Raw genomic sequence first — 24,260 nt, 5'->3', positions numbered from 1 at the left:
AATCCTGCCTTCTGCCCAATGACAGCTGGGATAGGCTCCAGCACCCCACCACGACCCAGAAGGATAAGCGGTTTAGATGATGTATGTATGTATGTATGCTTGAACTGAGAACAGTTGCTGTTTCAGTACACTAGGTGGCAATGTGTGCCTTTTACTTAGTAGACAGGTAAGGAGAAGAAGTTTGGCCATTTGCTTGTAACAACAAAGCACCTAGTACAGGAGTTAGAGCTGAAATTACAGAGAGAAAAAGGTTTTAAATGTGTTACATGTTGAATGTAGTTACCCAGTAAGAGCAAAGTCCTGAAAATGTAGGTAGTTTTATTATACTTGCTTAATTTTGTTCTGTTCTCTCAGGAAATGTTTTCCTCTTAAGGGGTCAAAATACTGCCTAAAACTAAGCATTAAAGGTAAACTCCGGCCAAATTAAAAGATTTATAGAATGTTACCATCGCTACATTTGTTGTAAACACACTTGCTCTCATCCTGCTGTGGTGCCGCGGACTCTACAGTTCGATTTTCTGGTTTAAAGACGAGGAAAACTGTTTTGTTGTTCTTTTTTCTGGTTAGCTGGTGAATGTAGAAGAAAGCCAGATAGTTAATATTATTGTGGGAACATCTTATTGCTGCAGATGTAATCGTCTTCAAATCATCATTACGATGAAGAGAATGTACGACTCAAACGACAGAAAGGACTTCTATGACAAGCTAAAGTTAGCAAGGTACCTTCCTGTTTAGATACTTTACCTGAGTTTGGCTTTTTTTTTTTTTGGATCCCCAATTTAGTCGTTTTCAACTCCACCCACTAGTTAGGACTCCCCCCAATCACACGATACCACCAGTGCTAGGAGTTCGACCCGTGCCACCACATCTTTTCGAACTGCCGCTCACGTAATGTCATTGGACAGCCGGACACGCTCGGAGGAAAACGCCAACTGCCAGATCTGTAACGTCAGCTAACAGACATCTGCGTTGACTAGAATCACGTTCGAGTGATGGGGGGGCATCCTACCCACCCAGAGAGAGCGAGGCCAATTGTGCTCTCTTGGACTCCCAGCCAAGGATGGCTGTAGCATCACCAGGGATTGAACTCACAATCTCCTGATGATAATGCCAACACTTAGACGGTTGCGCCACTCTAGAGCCCACTTTGCCTTCTTTTCTGTGGCTGAAATGATAAAAACTTAACTCTGGTATCCATTTTGAGCTGAACGAAGATGGAATCACTGTTTTATTTTGAGGCAAGAGTTCCACTAAAGCTAGCTTGGTTGTATTTGATTACCTGTAGATCAGTGGCTAGCAGTCGCGATTGGTTGCCACCACAGGGATTCCCAAATGGTTGTACTGATTCACTGGTGATGTATTTGTGTAATGCATGCTGGGTATTGTAGTGAGAGAAACACTGAGAAATGAAATTGATGTATACTTGTGAATTCTGCCAGACTGATAGGGCTGAGGGCTGCAGTGCTGTATTACTGAATACTGCGTAGCACAACAAAGAACATTAAACTCTATGTCCAGGACAGAATGACCCTTTATGAAATTCATATAATTTTTCATTTACTATAGATAGAAAATGTGAAAACGTTATATTTGCAGCCCTATTTGAGGCAACGTATGAACAGTAATGGAACGATGTGTCTCAGTAGTCCTCTCTGGAAGTTCAGTACCCGCTGATGCTTATGTGACTGATTGTGTCCTGTAATTGCTCCAGGTGGTGAAGGTCGCCGGTAGCAACATCTCGCACAAGCTGCGCCTGTCCAGCGTGAAGCCGTCGGATGAGGGGACGTACGAGTGCCGCGTCATCGACTTCAGCGACAGCAAGCTGCGGCACCACCGCGTACGCGCCTATCTGCAGGTGGAGCAGGCTGGAGGGAAGCCCACCCCTCCACACCACCAGGGGGCAGCGGCGGCCAGCCCGGCCCAGGAGCCCCACAAACACCAGCCGGCCCACGGCCACCACAACCCCGGCAGGGAGCTGAGGAAGCGGTCAGCCGACGACAGCACCTCCGACTGCACAGAGAGCTGCGTGCTTTAGGGCCTAACACTCTTTCAGTTCAGGGGTCTTCAGCTGACCTGTCCCATGCGCCGCCCACAAATAAGCTCTTTTTTCTACAGCTGTTGCCAAGTTGAGCAGGCTTTATAGAATGTTGGCAGAAATCCCATCCAAACAGCTCACCTCACTGATTTAACTCTGCATTTGTCCTTGCTTTTTTTTCCTTCATTACCTTAAAACAGTTTTAATCTGGCACGTTGGAGTCACAGACTCGTGTTGGCTTGGGTCGAGTTCTTACTCAGCACTTGATGCAGTTCGGGTCAGGTTTGGGTCGAGTGCTTACTCAGAACTTGACGTGGTTTGGGTCAGGCTTGGGTTGGGGTCTTACTCAGTACTTGATGCGGGTCCGGTCAGGTTTTGGTTGGGTTCTTACTCAGAACTTGATGCGGTTCGGGTCAGGTTTTGGTTGGGTTCTTACTCAGAACTTGATGCGGTTCGGGTCAGGTTTGGGTCGAGTGCTTACTTAGAACTTGACGTGGTTTGGGTCAGGCTTGGGTCGAGTTCTTACTCAGAGCTTGATGTGGTTTGGGTCAGGCTTGGGTCGGGTTCTTACTCAGAACCTGATGTAGTTTGGGTCAGGCTTGGGTCGGGTTCTTACTCAGAGCTTGATGTAGTTTGGGTCAGGCTTGGGTCGGGTTCTTACTTAGAGCTTGATGTGGTTCGGGTTCTTACCCAGAACTTGATGCGGTTCGGGTGAGGCTTGGGTTGGGTTCTTGCTCAGAATTTGATGTGGTTTGGGTCAGGCCTGGGGTCAGGTTCTTACTCAGAACTTGATGCGGTTCAGTTCAGGCTTGGGCCAGGTTCTTACTCAGAACCTGATGCATTTCGGGTCAGGCTTGGGCCGGGTTCTTACTCAAAACTTGATGTGGTTTGGGTCAAGCGGTTTGGGTCAGGTTTTGGTCGGGTTCTTAGAACATGATGCGGTTTGGGTCAGGCTTGGGTCAGAATTTGATGCGGTTCAGGTGAGCCTTGGGTTGGTTTCTTGTTCAGAATTTGATGCGGTACCGTTCAGGCTTGGGCCAGGTTCTTACTCAGAACTTGATGCATTTCAAGTCAGGTTTGGATCGGGTTTTTACTCAGAGCTTGATGCGGTTTGGGTCAGGTTCTTACTCAGAACTTGATGTAGTTTGGGTCAGGCACGGTTCAGGTTCTTACCCAGAAATTGATGTGGTTCATGTCGAACTTGGGTAGGACCCATCACCCAGAACTTAACATGGTTGGTATGTCTGTTCAGGTCAGGTTCAGATTCACAAATAATGTGGTTTGGGTCATGTTCAACTTTCGTTCACACTCAGAACCTGAAGATGTTGGGTTAATAGCCAAGACACAATGATGCAGTTCAGGTCTGGTTCATAGTCAAAACGTGATGTGATTTGGATCAAGTCAGGCTCAGACAGAAAGTTCTGGGGGGTGTATTCGGGTTTGGAATGAAGCTCTATTGCGTGCTACAGTTTCTCATTAGGGCGAATGGGATTTTTACCAGCGTTCTGTAAAGCTTGTTTAATGTAGCAACTGCTGTAATGAAAGAATGGATATGTGGGCAGAGCATGGGTGGGCAGTTCCAGTCCTGGAGCTTGGCTGTTTTCCCTGCTCAAACTCACCTGATACAACTCTTTAGTTAATTACCAGGTTTAGTAGGTTTGTTAGAACAGAGAAACCAGATTGCTGGACTCTGGGCCTCCAAGACCAGAACTGATGACCCCTGCTTTAATTCGTACACACTCGCACTACTACAACCCTCCCATTCTCACGAAGGCCTTTCCCTGTTCTCCTTCCCCATAGTTCCCTCTAGCTTTTCTCCCCAGATCTTAATACATGATGTATATTATTGTATAAAGCGAAAGTAAATGTTATCAGACCAGCTGATGCATGTCACAGAATTGTTTCTTACAACATTTGCTATTCAAAAGGCCAAAACAGATGGATGATGGTCACAGTGGTGGTCATTTTAAATTCGTTCCAATTGACAGTTTTGATTAAAAACGTTTCGGAGGACAGATCATGTTTGTTAGCTACACCCTAATGTTTGTAATAGTAGGTGACAGCGTGACTGCAACCGCAGAACATCATTCGCTTACTGTATTTAATAGATGGTAATTCTCTCTGTCCAGCTCTATATTAGGGTCCCTGCTGGCAAAACATTTACATACAAGAACTAATATATAAAACAAAATATCTGCATACTGTAAAACTCTGACAACAACAATGCTAAAACAGCATTTGCTGGGTGTATATTAAGTAATTTGCCACTTCGTGGATAAATTGAGATGCGAATGAGTGGTACGAATAAATGAATAATCATGATATGGGACTCCTGAGATCAAGTTGGACAGCACAAGATGTTTCAGAAAGCTGACTGTGTAGAGGCTTTGTGTTTATTCCGGACAAAGTACAATGTGATAGGAGAGGTGCCAAAGCTTTCTTTGCTGTCACTTTATTAGTCCTGCTTTTAGCCGCCTGCAGGGGGCGCACCACAGAACTACCAACATTTAGCGCTCTTTTATTTTTAGCTTATAATAGGTTTAAAGCAGGGATGCACAACATGGGTCAGGAGTCCAGTGATGCCTCTGTAGCTAGGCTGTGAGTGAAATGGCTGTTACAGGAATGTAATTATAGTCCTACATTACATTAACAGTACATAAACAGTACATTGTTTATCATACTTTAATCGTAAGTTGTTGCTAGGCTGTTGCTAGGCCATTGCTATAGTATCCCAGGTGGTTGCTATATATATATATATATATATATATATATATATATATATATGTATATTGTCGGAAGAAAACCTCCAAAGTCTCCAAAATGATAACAAAATGTATTAGCAACCACCTGGGATACTGTAGCAATGGCCTAACAACAACTTACCCTGGGATTTTATAGCCACAGCTTTGTCAAGCCAACTCAAAGCTTCCTCTTCTAGTTTATTTATTGTTTCATTTTGTTTATATTTGGCACTGAAATGAATGTGACTATGGAGCTGTATTTTAATTCAAATACTTATACAGTAGCAATACAGTCTTATAATGTACCTTGTGACAGAAAAAGGCTTTTGTTCTGTTGATTTAAGATGAAGTGCAGTAAAATTAATTGATTCCTGAATTGGCTCAAGAAGTGTGATAAATAATCATGAATTAAATAATCAGCAAAATATTTATTGATTGATTTTAGCCCTTGTGAAGTGGTCCTATTTGTTTTAAAATGTCTTATACATGTCTGTGAACAAGTCACATCTCAGGAGATGAGGATGTTTTTTAGGATACTGGCCATCGAAATACTTTTGAGTTGTGCATCCCTGGTTTAAATGTGAAGCTATATGAGGGCTTTGTTTATTTATTTATTTATTATTTATTTATTTGCCTTAATGTTTTCCTTAGTTTTGTAAATGATAACTGTAAAAATGGTGTACATTTTAATAATCCTCCAGGGTGTTGGTTTCATCTTAAATGTATGCTTTTATCAAATAAAACCATTGTACATTGCCTTGCTGTGGTGACTCATTTTTAAAGCTGAGTGAATGTGTGAGTGGTAACCACATTTCTTGTAAGAAAGGAGGAATCGGTCTGTAGAGTTTACATCCAACCTTATTGCAACTCCCCTGGCTCTAATATGTGGAGCTGGAGGTGATGCATCAGCAAGGCCAGCTCCTAGTATTTAATTGGGCTCCAGCATTTTTCATTGCGGTGACATTGAGAGTGTATTAAACAAACCTATAAATTCACCCAGCTGCTCTCTGCACCAGTATTCAGTATTTCAGATGTTTTTTTTTTTCTGTGAAATGTGCAAGATTATGATTGGTGTGATCTTATAATTCTCACTATACTACTCAGTACATGTAGGGCTGTCACAATTACTTGATTAGAACTGATTACTTGATTAATACAATTAAGTGATAAATATAAGTAAATATATAAATATATATAAAAATGAGTAATAATTAACTGGCCGAGTGCTTAGTTAGCTGTTTAACAGATTCTCCACAAGGGGGAGCTGTTAGCACACAATTTGCTTTTGTGTGCATCACTGAGAGGAAACCCACACTAGCAGGATCTCATGAATGCATGTATGCATATATAAATATAAGAAGAAAAATGTTATGTTTATCCACTGATTTTTTTTGTTAAGATGTACTTCATTCAGAATGGCAGAACTGTTCACAGTGGTGGTGATAGGAACCAGACGTCTGAAGAGTTTAATGCCTCTAAAAGCCCCTCTTAGACAGTTAGTACATGAAATCATTACTAATAATATTCAGATTTGCTACTATTTTACAATCATCAGCATCACTCATCACTCAGGAGACACATGCAGGTTCACTGGTCATTTTGGATAGTAAGTAAAATGGCTGTAGACTTTGTGAGTCCTGGTTTCTGTCACCACCACTGTAAAGAAATCTCAGTAAAATTCTATACAATAAACCTTTTCACACCAAACCACTCTGAATGGCTTTGTTTACATCTCAACCACTGAACTATAAACAGATATTTTGAAAAATTGATACAATTCCCCTTTAACTAGGCCTAGGCTGAACAGCTAACACACTAACCGGCTACTCCAATAACATCCATAGTGAGGCTTTACTAAAGAATTCACTGTAAAACTGCAAAGTATGTAATATGTCGCTTGAATGTCTGTTTCAAATGTCCACGTTTAAGTAAAGTTGGCCTAAATAGTATTAAATGGCACATAGGAAGAGAATGTAAACCACTGTTAGCCTAATTATAGCACTGAAATTCCCATAGATGTGCTATTATTAATTAGCATTATTGTAACTGTGGTACTTAGAAAATGACGACTGTCTGCAGTAAACACTGCCATATAATATGTGCAGCAGTGATATTCATGAAATGACTGACTCAAAGCAGCATTAAAACGTCCTTAAAGCGAATTAAAACTGTTTAAAATGAATTTGCTGATATCTGCAGGCAGACAATGCATATTTAAAATTCTACTGCTTTGTATTACAGAACATACAGTCTGATGGATGATATTTCTATGCATTATTTGCAACGGTATTTTCCATTAAGCCCATTTTTATTGTGTGACCTTAAAAAAATTACCGCATAAAAATTGGTAAATTACTTGATTACTAATATAATCAATAGTGATGTACATACATACATGTAATTGAAGCTAATACAGCCAGAATACTAGCTGTGAAGCTAATAAATGAATGATTTTATGCTGTAATTTCTTGGTCAATATATTAAAATATGATAAAAACATATCTTCAAGTCATGATTAGCAGATTTGCCTATTGCAAGGGGGAGCAATAGGCCCAAGTAGCACTAATGCATGTATGCTTGTAGCTACAAATATCATGTATATAAAGTAAAATGAAATGTTTGTCGTTATAGATTGAGTGTTTATGCAGTAAAAGTATGAAGTAGAAGGTTTTGTTTAACCAGATTTTGGCTGAATGTGCTAGCAAGCTAACAGACTTCCCCAGTAATATTCAGAGTAAAGCTTTGGAAAAAGTTAAATATCTAGGTTTAACCAGAATATTAGCTGTCAAGCTTACAGATGAATGATTTAATGCTATAATCTCGTGGTCCATGTATTAAAATACTCATTTATAATCCTCACAATAACTCCAGAAAGCGCTGTCATTGTTTTCATGCTTGCAGTTTTACAGGACTAGTTTGAACCTGACTTGTACTGGATGTAGTTGCATGTCTTGTGGAAGCCTCTGGGAATGTTTTGCACCAAAATCTTTCTAAAAACTTTGAAGATCTCAATGAAGAACCTTTACATTGTTCAGTGTTATTAATTACTTTCTCCTCAACCGGCAAACAAAATCAGAAGCCTGTATGCAGTGCTACCCTCTGGGCTAAACTCGGCTGTACTCCTCCGGTCAAACGGCCTCCTCCACCTGCGTGATCAACTTCCCCTCACCACCTCACCACCACACCACCACCTCCGCTGCCTTTTGTTGTCCTAAACGGCAGTTAATCAGTCAAGCCATGGCCGTGTCGCGCAGCTGAACCCTGTGTAATGAAGCTAGTGCGCTCACTTATCAGCCATGCTTGAAAGGAAATTGCATGAGCGCGTGCTACGCACGAACACTAGCTGACCAGGCCTCGCCGCCGTGTGAGTAATAGTCGCCCTGTCAGCTTTGGCAGCAGGATAAATAGCGAAGCACGCCGGCAGATAACGTGTTAGCACGCTAATGCTAAGTGTGCAAGGAACCCTTCCTGCTCGTTAACGTTTATCAGGCTGTCAAGAGGCGGGGCCTCAGACCCCACACTGAGTGGGAGGAGCTTCAGAAGGCCTAGACATTAAAAACAGGACTTTTTTCATGATATCTAATATACAACACTACATGTAGTTGAAATGGATGCAATGCTTTGACAAAATAGCTCCACATTAAGTGGGAATTCCACCTATTTTTCAAAATAATCATATTTGAGATGGAAATAAGGTCATTCAGAGTGACGATGTGAAATATTTTATAGAGGAGAAACATACTGACTTTACAAATACAGCCATTTTATTTACTATCCAAAATCTATGTTTTCCATAATGCTGCTGATGGTAAAATACCGGTGAATCCAAAAAAAACATTTTTTTGGAGACAATTTTTCCTTACAACATTCTGCATGTACCTCTCTGCCATAAATGGCTTAACAATAAGTTTAAGGACCAAAATCTTCTCAAAACTACTGTAAAATCATGTTTCAGGCATCCACCAACACATATATAATCTTTTCATATAAAACATTATGTGATTTAGAGACGGACGTCTGGTTCCTATCACCACCACTGTGAACAATTCTGACTCAGCAAGTTTCTCTAGAACAAAGTATTTCACACCAAACCACTCTGAAGGACTTTGGAAGAAGTATTATGATGGGCAGTTTATGCAGCTATGCTGGCTGGTGTGGTTTACAGGCCGTCTATGATATAAACTACTGGTCAAAGGTTTGGAATCACTTGTTATTCAATATTCAATATTCGAATTTCATTCACAATATATGGAATCTGGGGTACAGTGAGAAGTTATGACGCAACAAAAATAAATATCATGATGTTATTAAATAATTGAATGCAATTATCTATTTATAGTCACATCTTTATGAAAAATTAGTATAAATAGCTATTTGATCAGCAGCATTTGGTCGCTGCTTTTCAAATACGAGGCATTTTGGTTATAAATTTTATAATAAGTTTGTTCTCAAAACTGCACAGCTTTCTCAATTATTATGAAAGCAACAGCTCTGTTCATCAGCACAAACGTCAATTTTACAGCTTCCTACAAACTGTTTGAAAGTAACAGACTAATAGCATCATAGATTCATTCAGTTCATTTATCTGCAACAAAATTGGTTTTATGTTAATGAAAGCAGTGATTCCAAACTTTACTATACACTCATGATGTAATATCACAATAACGCTACGTTGTTCACCCCCACTCAGGATCCCAGACACACTGAGAGGAGGAGCCTAACTGGTACAAAGAGCCAGAGCCAGAGCCATTGGTCCGAGAACAATCAGCATGTTCATTAAAAAAATAACATGTAAAACATCAAACATGCTGTGATAAACACAATAAGTACAATATTGGGTCTTTTCAGTACATTCGTGCCGTGGAGATGTTCAGGAAAAGCCTATAAAACGAGTGGCCTGTACAGTTGGGTTATTTCCAGACCAGTTTCCAAATGCAGCAGGTTAAAAGAATACTTTGCCTAAAAATAGGCCGTTAATGAAAGCCAGGTAGGTTCTAGCACTCTGGAAATGACCTCCACTAACTTTAATTCACTGTTATCCTATTAGCATAGGATAAAATATCCTCAAACTTCCACTCAGAGCTTCAGCATCAGTCACTTCTCGGCTCTGCTGTTGACCACAGGGTCAATCAGAGCTTGGTTCTCCTCACACAGCTGGAGTTCATGCAGGAGTTTGATGACATTGTCTGTGTATTCGGTCCTCTGTTTGTCCATTCCACTCAGTCTGACGGGGTGCAGGCTCGTGTGGGGCGGCTCGTACGCCGCGGGACAGCACAGCTCGCTCAGCGTGAACCAGCACGCGTCCGGATCCACCTGCATCAGATGCCGGAAAACACTGCAGGCAAAAAACAAAGCATTTGTGTTATGACCCAGGCTGTCCAGGCTGTGTTGGGGTTTGGGCCAACATTTCAGGCCTGATTAAAGATTTATATCAGATGCATAAACTTTGGTGACAGTGTTTGTGACAGTGCTACGTTCAGAATCATCCCAAAGGTATTTTATCCCCTTGTAATGATATCAGCACTCATCAGCCCTTAAAACTTTCAGGTGTTTAAACCACCTTTGGGCCAAAACACTTTCAATATTTGCTTTTGGTTTGTAAAAGGAACTCCTACTCTTGCAAAACCTGCTCTTCATACCTACAAAGGCACTTTGGTGAACATCTACTCAAATGATTAATAAATATCTGTGTTACTGTGCTAACAAAACTTTCGCAGGTTTTTTCTGACAGTGAGAAAAGGCAAGGTGTCCATACATGTGATAAAACATACAACACAAAAACAGAAAACTACACTGGCTGCTTCTCTTACTTCACAAAGTGAGTGCGAGTGTTAATTAGGACTGTTTTTCCAGACATAGTCTAAATTACAAGGTCAGTGGTGATTCTCCATTGCAAATCCTTTAAAGTAGAGGACTGGACTTAATCTCTTAATCCAGGACGCTGCCCCATGGTGCTCCTCATTAGGATTATGTTGAATGAATGAGCAGAACGGGTCTCAGTTAAATCTACAAACTCTTTTCTTGTAAGGAAATGGAGTATGGTTATTTGAATATGTGAATATTAGGGATGTGCACGGGTCCTCAGGCACTCGGGTACTCGGTTAACTGGTGCCAGTATTCGAATACTGAAATCACTATTGGTGTTTTTGGTTTAAACGAGAAGCATTATGTAAACGAGAAGTGTTATGTTTGGAGAAAGGAAAGAACACTGCATTCCAGCATAAAAACCTTATCCCATCTATGAAACATGGTGGTGGTAGTATTATGGCAACAATTACTTTATCTCAATTTTACTAAAAAGTAGTGATGTAAAATCTGTGTTTTCCTATTTAATTGTGGAAAAAGGGTCTTTTACTTTGAAAGGACAATACTTTATGACATCACATGACCAGGTCCTCTCATTATGATTTATTAATTTCCAATATTTCTAAATATTGGGTCGTACATTTCCACAAGGAGAAGTTGGATTTGATTGATGTTTTTAGAGAAAAATGAGATTTTATGGTGCTTTTTTTTTTTTAGATTTTATGGTGCTATGGTACAATTGCGCATTGTTGCCATATGGCAACAATTTACTAAATATCCCACTTTTAAAAAATAAATAAATAACTTTTTTCAAGTATTTCCATTATTTAAGAAATTTTAAATAACAAACACACAAACATTTTATCATGTTTAAGTAATAATGCAGGCAATAGAGGGTTAAGAATAATTGAGAACTACATTACAATATATACAAAAATACACTGCAAGTTGTCATTCTGCAGGTAAACTGGTAGTGTGTTAAATCGCACACACACTTAACATGCAAAGATAAATCATGAATAAATTAATATTTAATTTTGTGTAACATAATAGGTATTAAAGTACTGCGCAAAAGTCAGAGACCACCTTTATATATATATTTCCAGTAAAAATGGCCAATTAAGCACAAGTTATTCATTTTTCAGCATTAGGAAAAAAGCAGAAAACATATGTATAAGAGAACATTACACAGAAACATCAGCAACTGCATATAATATCAGATTTTTTTTTCTGTATTTACTGTTTGGAGCCTTTTTTTCAAACCTCTAAAGTTCAGTCTTAGAAGTTGGTTACACTTACAGCTTCTCACAATCCAAGTAATCCCAAACACATTCAGTCTGGACTCTGGGGTGGTCAGTCTGTTGTTCTGAGAACACCAGCAGCTTCTTTGTTTGATATGCAAATTTTCTTTTTTTTTTTTATCTGCTTCTTTTTCTCAGTAAGAGCTTCTTGAAAGCTACACATCCTTTCAGACCCATAGCTCTGAGTTGTCCTCTTACAGTGGAAGGATGGACAGAAACACCTGCGGATGTTTTCAGATCTGAAGCAGTTTGATTTTCTCCTCTCTCTCAAAGATGAAAGCTTTAAGTGCTGTTTATCTGATGGGGGCAGTTTTGGTGCCTATCAGGTCTTCCAGGTGGTTGTTAGGAGCCTCATTTTCTCTATTTCTTAGAATTTCATACCATTTTTTCTGTTTTTTTTTTCCAGTTATTTTCCTTTAACTTTCTCCTTCCTTATGCAAGTGGATTATCTTACATCTAATATTCTCAGAAATATATTACTAAAGATGAACACCTTGTACTTCATGGCTGTTTTGTTTGGAAATGATATACATGAAGGGTGGTCTCAGACGTTTCCACAGTCTACTACAGTTGCCATATCTGTATACTATTTGTTTAAACACTGCAGATAGCTGAATGGCAGAAATGGTTAAAGTACCCGTCCCTATTAGGAAATAAGGGATTTTTCTTTGCCCGGCTGCGTCTGCTGTCAGGAATCCCCTCTGCACTGCGGTTTCTTCTGTTCTAACACAACTGGCTCGACTCGTGCTGGAGCTTCATAATTAGTTACCTCGTGGAATCAGGTGTGCTGTAATGACTGAAAGCTTGCAGTGAGCGTCTGAAAGTGTGCAGCGCATGGGCCCCCCAGGACCACAACTCGGAATCACTAACGTAGGCAACTACAAGCTCCCCACAGCAACTCAGCTAGCTACATAATTAGCCTGGCAGCTTACCAAAGACGGGAGGTGCACAGCAGCGCTCAGAGTTTGACAATTGAGAAGAGGAACCGCCAAAAACGGCACAGCAGAGACACTCAGACAACAACTGAACCACCTATACAAGTACAGAGTATTACACTACACAGCATAAACAGTACTGTTAAACACGGTCACATATAGACTACATTAGCAGGCTGCTTTTCTCACAAGAGAATATACGTATACGTACTATATATATGTATACACACACACACACTGATCGGGCATAACATTACAACCACCTCCTTGTTTCTACACTCATTGTCCATTTTATCAGCTCCACTTACTATATAGATGCACTTTGTAGTTCTACAATTACAGACTGTAGTCCATCTGTTTCTCTGCATACCCTTTTACCCTGTTCTTCAGTGGTCAGGACCCCCATGGACCCCCACAGAGCAGGTACTATTTGGGTGGTGGATCATTCTCAGCACTGCATTAACACTGATGTGGTGGTGGTGAGTTAGTGTGTGTTGCGCTGGTACGAGTGGATCAGACACAGCAGTGTTGCTCCTCCGACACACGCAATCGACCCTCCATGCAGCGTAAAAGGCAACGGAACTCATTGGACCTGGTGACCTTCTTCCATTTCCAAGGCCAGTAGTGATGCTTGCATGTTAACTGACAGCCTCCATTGCACTCGCAAATAAATGAGCCTTGGTTGCCCAAAACCCTGTCACAGGTTTGTGGTTTGCCCCTTCTCGGACCACGTTCAGTAGGTGCTCACCACTGCTGACCGGGAGTACCCCACATGCCTTGTCAGTTCAGGGAATGCTCTGACATCTGTCCCAGTCATCTGGCCATAATGATTTGGCCTGCCCATGAAACGCCTGCCCATTTCTCCAGTGTCCAACTATGAGATCTGACTGTTTGCATACTGTCTAATGTATCAACGTTAACTGCAATCAGTGTTAATTGCTTTATCTGTAAGCGGTCGTAATGTTTTGGCTCGTTGGTCTATAACATGCAGCGGTGTGCACAAAGCTTTCTTTGAGTTCCAGCAGTGAAATGCATTTTTACCTGGTTTACAGAAACAACAGGCAAATTATGAATTTGTCTGGAGTCGGGACACCTGAAAGCTAAGCACGGGACGTCTGGTCACTGGAATAATTCTCTGCCATCACTGTATCAATTCATTATTAATGAAATATGAGGGCGGCTGGGGACGTCGGCTGCAGTGAAAGTTCTGTGAGGTGATATTTGTGTGGAAAGCCTGCACACCTAAATGTCATTTCAGCAGCATTTGAAATTCAATGAGAGTCGGCGGGATCTTCATCTCTCGCCCACGAGCCCGTCTGAGTGTGTGCGCGAGTGTGAAAAGGGTCTGCTGAAAAGAAATGAGTGTATCAGACGGACTCTCAGGAGATTTGAATGGGTTACCTCAGGCAGGCCTCCTGCAGTCTGATTGGCTGCCGGCAGCTCAGGTAAGGCAGACAGGCCTCAGAGATGTGGTCCAGATCAGAGTCCACTGAAAATAACACACAACACAGATCCACGTCAATGATGATGACTGTTTTAGTAACAAAATATACATTAAAAGGCCATAATATGATAGTAACTTTATTTTTTTGGGGCTGTAATAATGTGACACATAAATCACCCACAGTTCTGAAATCAAACACAAATAGTAGATATTAAGCATTTCTAAACATGTTATAAATGCTTAATGCACAAAGAAGACTACAACTCAATTCAAAGGACAGTTACGCTCCACTGATTAGTGGACAGTGAGATGAGTCCGTCCTGAGGGGAAGACTGTAATTGGGCTATTATTTGGATAACGAGCGTGCTAATCGTTTGGTCAAATTTAATTAAAGATCGTATCACAATTAACTATCAGACGAACTTTTATGAAGCTTCGGTGGTTTGAACTATGTTGGAATGATGAGAGGATTCACAAGAAAGACAGATGATAAAAGACAGAAATGGAGAGAGAGAGATGGCCTGAAAGACAGAGATGGGGAGAGAGAGAGAGAGAGAGAGAGAGGAGAGAGAAAGAGAGAGAGAGAGAGAGGAGAGAGAAAGAGAGAGGAGAGAGATTAAGACAAAGAGAAAAAGAGAGGACGAAAGAGGGAGAGACTGAGAGAGAAAAAGATGTGTGTGTGTGTGTGTGTGTGTGTGTAACTAAACGCTCTGTAACTACGGAAAAATGAACTTGTGGGTGGAACAGATTATTTGCACTGAATTGAACTGAACGAAGGACAGAGGGGGAGAGAGAAGAGAGAGACAGAAAGAGAGAGAAAAAAAGAAAGAAGAAAAAAAGAGAGAGGGAGAGAGAAAGAGCGAGAGAGAGATGGAGAGAGAGAGAGAGACAGAGAGAGAAAGAGAGAGTGAGAGAGAGAGAGAGAGAGAGAGAGAGAGAGAGAAAGAGAGAGAGAGAGAGAAAGAGAGAGTGAGAGAGAGAGAGAGAGAGAGAAAGAGAGAGAGAGTGAGAGAGAGAGAGAGAGAGAGAGAGAGAGAGAGAGAGAGAGAGAAGAGAGAGAGAGAGAGAAAGAGAGTGAGAGTGAGAGTGAGAGAAAGAGAGAGTGAGAGAGAGAGAGAAAGAGAGTGAGAGAGTGAGAGAGAGAGAGAGATGGTAACGTATCTGGTGAACTTTTATTTTTGACCTTTCTGAATTTCTCTATTCGCCTCTCACTGCCAGCTGACTCTCATAACCATGGAAACTCCCACTCTTTCTGTGCCCCCCTCCCGCCAATCCCCCCAGTCCCCACCCACCAGTCTATCAGTATTCCCTGAGCTGAGGTTCGGGGTCACCGCTGAAATCTAAGAGTGTGACTCTCTCACTCTGCCAGCCTCCCACTCGCTCCAGCGCTACGTTCTCCCAGAGCTTATTTCAGTCGGCTGCTCATTACGGACTATTTTAGCACCTTCCAGCCTTTTCTTCACCGAAACAAAACAGTGGAAGGGATCCGGCGTCTCTGGAGGTCAATAATTAAAATTCATTACAGGCCGAGCCAGTAAACAACTCTTTCAGCCGTGGCCCACCTCTGCCGGCTGGAGGAGGCTTCAGTAAAGCGGACCTTTTTTCAAAGGCCCCCCAATCTTTCTTTTTCTCCCAATCATTTATCTCTTTCTCTCCTATCTCTCTATCTCTCTCTCTCCATTCCTCTCCACAGTAGTCAGGACTGTGTTGCAATGTTGCCTGGAGGCAGAAAGTAGGCAGTTAGCGAGGAGGTTAGCAAGAGGCTAGCGGTGGCTCTCGACACCGGGGGCTGCCTGGAGAAAGAGAAAGGCTTTAAGATGGACGCCCTGATAGAGCTGTCAGGAAAGGCAGTGCTGCTCCAGCAGTAACAGGTCCACAGGCCCACTGGAACAACATTTAGATGCACAGACAGTGTTCACTGCAGCTGCATACAGACACGATTCACTCAAGTGTGATGAGAGTCTGCCATCTAGTGGAGTAATGCCATCACTACAGCAGGTTAATAGGTTATGAGTGCATTCCAGTGCATTAGCCCTGTCAGCAAAAACCAAGCACGTCTGGTCACCAGCAAAACCAGTTTTGGATACTGGTATGGTGATCAGCAGAAATGGAAGCTGATGTGGTGATCAAAATCAGCATATGTTGTGTTTTAGACATTGGTCAACCAGCATGACAGTACTAGGTGACCAACTAAATAAGCATTAGACCAGCATAACCCAGCTGTTTTTTTCCAACAGGGAGGTCATTAATTTACTATTTAAATTCTTATTGGACCTATTTTCTGGGTACCGACGAAGACTTGAATTCCAACTGATATACCATGGCCTGAATTCATAACGCCACTACTACTGAATCTGCCCTCCTTCAAGGATGCTGGCCATTTTTTCTCAGTTCCATCAGTTCACAAACAATTACAGAACGTTGTTAAAAGGAAAGGTGATGTAAGTGGTAGACTAAACCTGTCCCAACTTTTATGAAACATGCTGCAGGCATCAAATTTAGAATAAGCATGTATATACAAAAAAACTATAAACTTAACTTGTTGAAACAATCAGCTTGTCTTTGTACTGTTTTTAACTGAATACAAGTCACATCATTTGCAAATCACTCTTTTCTGCTTTTATTTACATTTTACCTACTGCCTCAGCCTGAAATTGGGTTTGTATTATGGCTTTTTGTGGTATTAATATGGCTTAAGTTTGACGAAATTGAAGTAATGAGGTAGAATCCACCCCAAATTCCAGTCTGAAGTGGCCTTTACATACTCATAGGCTTCATTAGCTGATCAGTCAATCAGGAGTGTTTGAGCTGAGAAAACATCAAATTCCAAATCCAACCAGCCAACAAGACTCAGAGCAATAAACCGTAAGCAATAACTATCAAAAAAAAGATTCAAAACTGACAATATTGATATATCATCAATACTGGTGGTCCACATTACTGTCAATAACATTAGTACACTATTCTGTTCCTTGATCTTGGAAAAATGCACCATGCATCATACAGTCCTCCATTCTTTGTGTCACAGTTAACAGGAGCAGTGCAGTGAGCACCTACCCAGATCCAGACGCACACATAGGGGTCCCAGACCCTGCAGCACCGCCAGCTGCAGCTTGTAGGCGAGTGTGTGGGTGTAAAGCGGGCCAGAGCGGGCGCTGGTCTCGGCCTGCCGCGAGAGGGCAGAGGTGAGCCTGGGCAGAACCTCTTTAGACACACGTTTCCTCAGGAAGTCGCCACACGTCTCTCCCAACACACACAGCACCTGCAGAAAGAGGGGGAGGGGGGAGAGAGAGAGGCAGGGAGTGTGAGAGTAAGAGAGTGTCCACTGTGCAAATACTCTGCTTCCTCTTGATGAGCCTCGCCGTGTCTGTCTACAATACAGGATGTAAAAGAAACCAGTCAAGAAATTATGGATTTCGAATACTATACTCAGGCAACTCTCATAAACATGGTTCTAAAAAAACAGACCACTTGAATTACATATTTATGTGAGGCTTGATAGACTTGGCGTTGAATTATTACACATTTATTTTTTGTCTATTTATAAAACAGCATCTAATCACAGGCTTTCCTGCTCAAATCCACTATTAAAACAGATTAAAAGAGCACCGTGAACAAATTTAGAAAAGCTTAAGTGACCTATATGCTGGGAGTTTTGTCTGGGACTCGGTGGGGAGATCAGGGGGAAACAGAAAAATTTCTTTTAAAAATCTCTCAACACAAAAGACCAACATCATTCTTTCTCTGCCGGTTCATTATAAAAACACCACAAAACCTATAATTAGTGTATTAAGCAGGATCCATCAGAATGTATCACTTAAAAGGCAAAATTCTTTGTTCCGCAGTCCAAAAAATTGTTTATCTTTAATCAGAACGTCATGCTTCAAAAACATCTTCTGAGATTTGATTGCATCATCGTGCACCAGTGGGGAAAAAGTGATATTAACCAATAATATCACGTTTCACCTCCCCCTCCCACCCACCTATCATCGAGAGTAAACACTCAGCTAGCTCAGAAGAAAAGAAAGAAAATGCACTATGATTTTCATTTCAATAGAAGCAGATAAAGTTTTCAGCTGAGAACTTAAATCCAACCCATTTACAACAGTTAAGATGCTGAAGTTTCTTGCTTTCAGTGCCTTAATGTCGTCTCACATTAGGAGGACAGTCTTTGATAAAAATAAATAAACACACTGAACTGTTCATACCCTGAAAGCTCGCGGTATCGCCAGCGGATCGTCATTGGTGAGGCGTTGGAGGAGCACAGGCCAGCAGCGGTGCACCATGGGTAAAAGCTCATTCTCGGTCTCAGACAGTACGTACACACACAGCTCCACAATGTCCAGCACCTGCAACCCACAAATGCAAACAAATAATGATGACATGTTAAAGGGGAATTCCACTGATTTTTCAAATTTTCTTCATAATTAATTCTTCTTCATTTAAATAAAGTCATTCAGAGTGGATTGGCATGAAATGCTCCGTTACAATGGTTACAAATACTGTGCGTTGCCTGATGCCTGAGACATTGTTTCATAACAGAAAGAAAGAATTTGGCCTAAATCAAACATATTTTTTAAATTATTATGGTGGAGAGGTACTATTTTACCATCACTAGTATTACATTAAAACTCAGACGGCACATTTAGGTTCACTTGTGGTTCTGGATAGTAAAAATGGCTATAAAATGGCTTTATCTGCATTGAAGACACTGCAGCCCCTGGTTCCTATCACCATCACTGTAAAGAAATTTGAATCGATACATTTGTCTGTTTATTCACATCTCAACAACTGAATTATGTTTGAGATTTTCACCCAAGCTCAAATTCAACAAACCTGCTACTTTTTTTTTTTTACAATGAAATAATTACACTGTAAAGACAGCGATGAAAATTGAAGGAGAATTCAACCGATGTTTTCAAAATTTGTGCATAATTAAATGGTTAAGATGTAAATCTCCACCTTCAGGTTGACGCATCATCATTGCCATCAATGCATTTTTATACTTCTGCTGAATTTCAATTTAGGAATAGCAGCATTAAAGTAACACAGAGACTAACGCTGTACCTTCAGTCGTGTTCCTATGCTGGGGTGCGACAACAAGTGAACACAGCGCTCCATCACGTCTTTAGCTACAGAAACGTGCACGGGCAGCTCCGGCTTTACATCAGGACCTTCCTCCAATCCACTGTGATCCTCACAGCCCGGGGACTACTGGAGGCATCTCTGTAAAGATAGGCATTAATAACAATACTATAGTAAACAGACTTACATTTTGATGGATCAAATGGCATCTCAATTAGCACATTTGAATTTTTTTAGCTGAATGTTTGTGTGAAAACACTAGTTATGAGTTGACCACATGCTGTAAACCAAGGATGTCCAAACCTTCCATCTTAAGGAGCCAGAGTGTAATGTTTTATTACTAAAGGTACTTTAAAAAGTTGTATAAAATACATATTCTTTCAAACAATTCTGTCAACTTTGGCCTCACTTCGGTATAGACAAAAATAGACTGCACTAATACACTACATAAAAATTCTGGGACTTTTATGCTGATAGTGGGAATCAGAGAGGCTACAAATAGTTGGGGTGCTTCAGTGTCTTGCTTAAAAACAACCCTAGAAGGAGAAACTAATACAATTCAATATCTATATATTCAAAAGCAAGTGAAAACATGCCTGAAACACTTCAATAATTCACTCTGCAGAAGCTCAAACCTGCATCGCTGGGGTCTTCCTCATCAGCACCGATCCCCTCGGCCAGCTCCTTCTGCTTTTTGTAGTCCAGGAGAAACTGCCGCAGGTCAAGTGGCTCGGGATGCTGGCTGTGTGGGACTCTAGGAGGCTTTATGTGATCTTTAGCACTTGAAGAAAACCACCTCACTGCAATTAAAGACATGATATTAAATCTAACCAATTAAGGCTGAATATCGTCCACAAGGGGTTAAAGTGCTTTTTACTTTGTATAAGAAAGAGTCAGGAGAACTCACCCATTGCCTTCATGAGTGAATGCAGTACTGTACAGAATTGCAGTGATCTCTGGTCGTAGCTCAGATCCAGCGCCATCAACACGTCCTGCACCACGTCAACCACTAGGGGCAGCAAAGTTGCATCTGAATGGGCAAACATGACGGCAAGAACTCGGGGAGCATGAGGGTGAATGCTGGGTCTGCCCAGGTTAAGAGATACATCGTTCAGCAGGTAGTCCACATTGCTGATGACCAAGTCCTTGGGTGAGCTGTAATTGCAAGCCACGCAAAGGTTGTGCATGGTGCCGAGAGCCGACTGGCTGACCAGGAGTGACTCATCTCCTGCTTTCTCCAGCACTGGGTAGAGTGAGGTCATTAGAAGCAGACAGAAGTCAGTGCCCAGGGCCAATGCGAAGGAGCCAATCCCCTCCAGCTGGATGCATATCTGCCAGATGTTGCTGTTCAGCTGATGGAGTGTTGGAGATCTGGGACCAATGCTGGAAGCTGGAACCAGATGCAGGCTCTTCCCCTCATGGCCACTCATGATAGCAGAGATTGGAGATGGACGTTTCTCCTGTTGCTCAATATCTGAGTGCTCCATTACAGTGGAGAGATGCCAATTATTCAAACTGATGTATTCCTCAACAATGGACATGACTGCAGACTTCAGGTCTTCATGGTTAGTTTTAGGATGGTTCATTCTAAAATTGTCTGTTCTAGAAGGTTCCATGTCTATGCCAATTCCTGCTGCCCCTGTGATAACCTCATTGAGAACCAGGGCAGCTTGCTTACGATAAGCCGAGGACTCCTTGTAGAGATCCAAAAAGTGGTCCACGAGTAAGTAGAGGTTTCCATAGTGACCTAACATCCGGCAAATCTGCTTCAATGCAGAGAAGATCTTGTCATCTGTAAAGTAGAGGAAGTACTTCCTCTGGAACAGTGCCTCATGAGTCTCCGGTCCCAGGTCCACCAAGGGTGCAAAAGTCCTTTCTTCTACAATCCTCACGTCTGAGACGTCCAACTCCAGCACCTGCATTAGTGCTTTGGAGATACGCTGCAGGTGTGCCGCTGACGTCAACACCAAATCTATCTGTGGTCCCAAGATCTTCAGGTACCCCAAGAAGACGTTGAGCACAAAGAGTTTGCGCTTGTCATCTGTCGTTCTCATGAGACGAGGCAGCGAAGACGCCAAGCCATGCAAGTTTTCTGACAGGACATCTTTGAGGGCCTGACCTCCATTAGCTTGGTTTCTTCTAGCTACTTCATCCAGAACTGCACTGCACCTCTCCTTGACTCTAGGTTCCTCATCATTGACTGCTCCTACCAGTGCTTCCAGAAGAGGACCAGTGCATCCTGCTAGAGACCTGCTGCAGTGGGTGAGGAGATAGTCTGAGAGATTGACCAGTTCCAGTCTTACTCTCCAGTGCTGGTGCGCAGAAGTACAAGAGATAATCCTCTGCAAAGCCAAAGTGAGTCTTTTGGAGGTGGCCTTGCTCCAAGATGGAGTCCTTTTCACCACCAGTTCTCCAACCCTCCCTAGTTCAGATGTGTCTACATTGTCTTTGCTAGCATTCTGAAGCTGGTCATCATCCATGACAAGTCCCACTGTTGTGTACCAAACTCGCATGGCTTTCACCGTAACTGCATGCCCTTGTCTTACATCTCCACCAATCACCTGACTCAAGGCACATGTGATTCCTGGGAGGAACGTGGCCAGAGCTCTACCAAGCATACGCCTCTCCTCTCCTTCTGGCTCCACGTGAGTTCTTGAACAGTCACACTGTATGAACAGAGAGAGGAGACACTTCAGAGCTGCTGTCTGCACCTCTCTGGCCTTCTCTTGCTTTGCTAGGGCCAGGAACAAGGACACAGCAGCTCCAAGTCCAGGCAGCATTGTTGGTTCATAAAGCTTAAAGACAACATCCCCATATGCAGAATGCAAGAGGGCATCCAGGCATCGCAGCACTGCCAACTTCAGCTCCTCTGAGGCTGGAGCTGGCTTTCCTGGGTCCGTGGGGGAACAGAGGCAAAGGCACAACTCAGAAAAGAGATCACGTAGAGATTCCCAGCTGTGAATACAGGTGTTTTCCAGAACATAGGCCATGGCCTCCATGGCTGCCTGCACGAGAGCCTCCCACTTGGGCCCAGGAGTCTTGAGGACAAAGCGGAGAGGAAACAGTACATAGTCCTGAAGCAACTGGAGGGTGCCATCACTAACAGCACGCAAGTGGCCGCTCAGAGCCTGTACGTTGCACAGGTTTGGCTCTTTGGTCAGGAGCACACAGGAGGGCCGCAGGTAAGCGAAAGCGATCTTCGGGTCGTCGATCTGATGATCAGCCATTTTCCATGAGTGGCCTGTTACAAATAATGGATCAACAGTCACATAGTCTCTAAAACAGGCTCACAGTCTACAATTTTGTTTGTCAGTTATTTTTCTCCTTACGTCTACTGATGAAGTTTGTGTGGTTTTACACGCCCACAGTAGGCATAATTCATTTTTACATGACTATTTTCCAAATTTTCCTCTCAATACACATAAACAAGCTCTGGCCTGACGCTCTCTTCTTACTAAAAGATGTTTGGGCTGAAAGACTCCTTATGACTTCAACATTAATGGGTGGGACTAACTGCTGTACGCTGATTTGGTGTGTGAAACGCATTCATTTTGTGACAACACAAAAACCATGGGACATTTTTGCAGCTTAGCATCCATTCAATCTCTAATTGGCAGCTGGGCAACATTAAATAGCAACCAATGGCAGCTGCCAGTCAGTTGGATGGCGGCAGCCAGTTGGCCAGTGGCAGCTGCCAGTCAGCGGGTGGCAGCAGCCAGTGGTAGCAGCCAGTTAGTGGATGGCAGCTGCAAACTGAATGTATAGCAGCAAGCATATAAAGGCAGCTTGCAGCATGATGTAGCAACCAATGGCATCTGCCAGTCAGCTGGTGGCAACTGCCAGTAGTTGGGTGGCAGCGCCAGTGGCAGCAGCCAGTTGGTGTGTGGCAGCTGCCAGTCAGACAAGGGGCAGCTGCCATTCAGCCAGTGGCAGCAGCCAGTTTTTAGATGGTTCTTAGATGGTTGTTCTGTAGTTTTATCTACTACATCAAACTATTTCATTTTAAAAAGCAGGGAGTTTTATTCTTATATCATTTCAGCCCTTTAAATGTTGGAAACGGTGTGTTTATCCACACTGAAGACTTATGACTAGAATGAATCACATTCATTTAAATTAGAAATACTAGAGAAAGAGTATAAATGACCAGAATAGAAAGTTTGGAGACTTATATAATGAGCTTTTAACGTGATTTCACCTTTTCCACTAGTACAGTGAAGCTTTTATTAGGCACGTCCTATTAAATCGTGCTAATCTTCACTGACATGTTACTGAAGTGCAGTTTACTGAGGCTGTGTTTGTTAAACTGCCTATATGAGGACTCACAAAGGTGGCGCTGGCCTAAAGCTGTAGCTACAGATCAGAGAAAATTAAAAACATCACAGATTTTATTTTACCTTCAGTCTAGTAGGTCTACCACAGCGAAGTCGGTCTCATTTTCTGCGTTACTGAGAAGTAAATCAGCTCTGTTTCATCGAGTGTACGAATCACCCATCGTGTAGCTCCCGGGTTCAGGTCGATGTCACTATTACGCGACGGCTGGGCGCGCTCCAATCCGCGTACTTGTGCCCTAACTCGAGTGCATTTAACTCTGGGCGCCATTGCGAGTGTTCTCCAGAGTCGTTAGTCCACAGCTTCGAGTGTGCCGTAATGTGATTCGGACACTCGGTTTGGCTTTTAAACATTAACATAATACATTATACGTTAGCATAACCACAACAGACGAAAAATTAAGAACTCCTTTTTGGTCCAGGGGTCGGTGTGGAGTCCAAATCCCGCTCTGGAATCGCGACATGAAGACTTCATCCCTAGTTGCCTTTCTGGAAGTTTGCACAACTTCCTCAGTAACACGCGTTGCCGTCTTTGCAGGCCCGGAGAAAAACAGCGTGCAAATCTGAGTTTTAGGACGCGAGAAGC

General features: G+C 42.3%; 2 protein-coding genes across 2 annotated transcripts in view; one reads left to right on the top strand and one right to left on the bottom strand.

The window, feature by feature from the left end:
* Positions 1 to 4,752, top strand: part of LOC118822983 (V-set and transmembrane domain-containing protein 2-like protein) — a 76,759-nt gene extending 72,007 nt beyond the window's left edge. The window contains exon 4 of the mRNA XM_036592326.1: positions 1,712 to 4,752. Within this exon, the coding sequence (XP_036448219.1) occupies positions 1,712 to 2,035 (324 nt within the window). The 3' untranslated portion in view covers positions 2,036 to 4,752. The remainder of the gene's footprint in view (positions 1 to 1,711) is intronic.
* Positions 4,753 to 9,194: 4,442 nt separating this feature from the next.
* tti1 (TELO2 interacting protein 1) lies at positions 9,195 to 24,238 on the bottom strand. The gene is given in 9 exon segments (XM_036591292.1): positions 9,195 to 10,111; positions 14,219 to 14,306; positions 17,319 to 17,523; positions 18,470 to 18,610; positions 19,329 to 19,475; positions 19,477 to 19,487; positions 19,982 to 20,146; positions 20,254 to 22,587; positions 23,741 to 24,238. Coding segments are annotated over 8 exon segments (3,318 nt in total). The 5' UTR covers positions 22,574 to 22,587; positions 23,741 to 24,238; the 3' UTR covers positions 9,195 to 9,870.
* Between the last annotated feature and the right edge of the window lie 22 nt (positions 24,239 to 24,260).

Source organism: Colossoma macropomum, unplaced genomic scaffold (genome assembly GCF_904425465.1).
Source record: "Colossoma macropomum unplaced genomic scaffold, Colossoma_macropomum, whole genome shotgun sequence".
NCBI classification, from domain to species: domain Eukaryota; kingdom Metazoa; phylum Chordata; class Actinopteri; order Characiformes; family Serrasalmidae; genus Colossoma; species Colossoma macropomum.
Note: the sequence above shows the minus strand (reverse complement) of the source record. Positions and strands in the feature narration are given on the sequence as shown.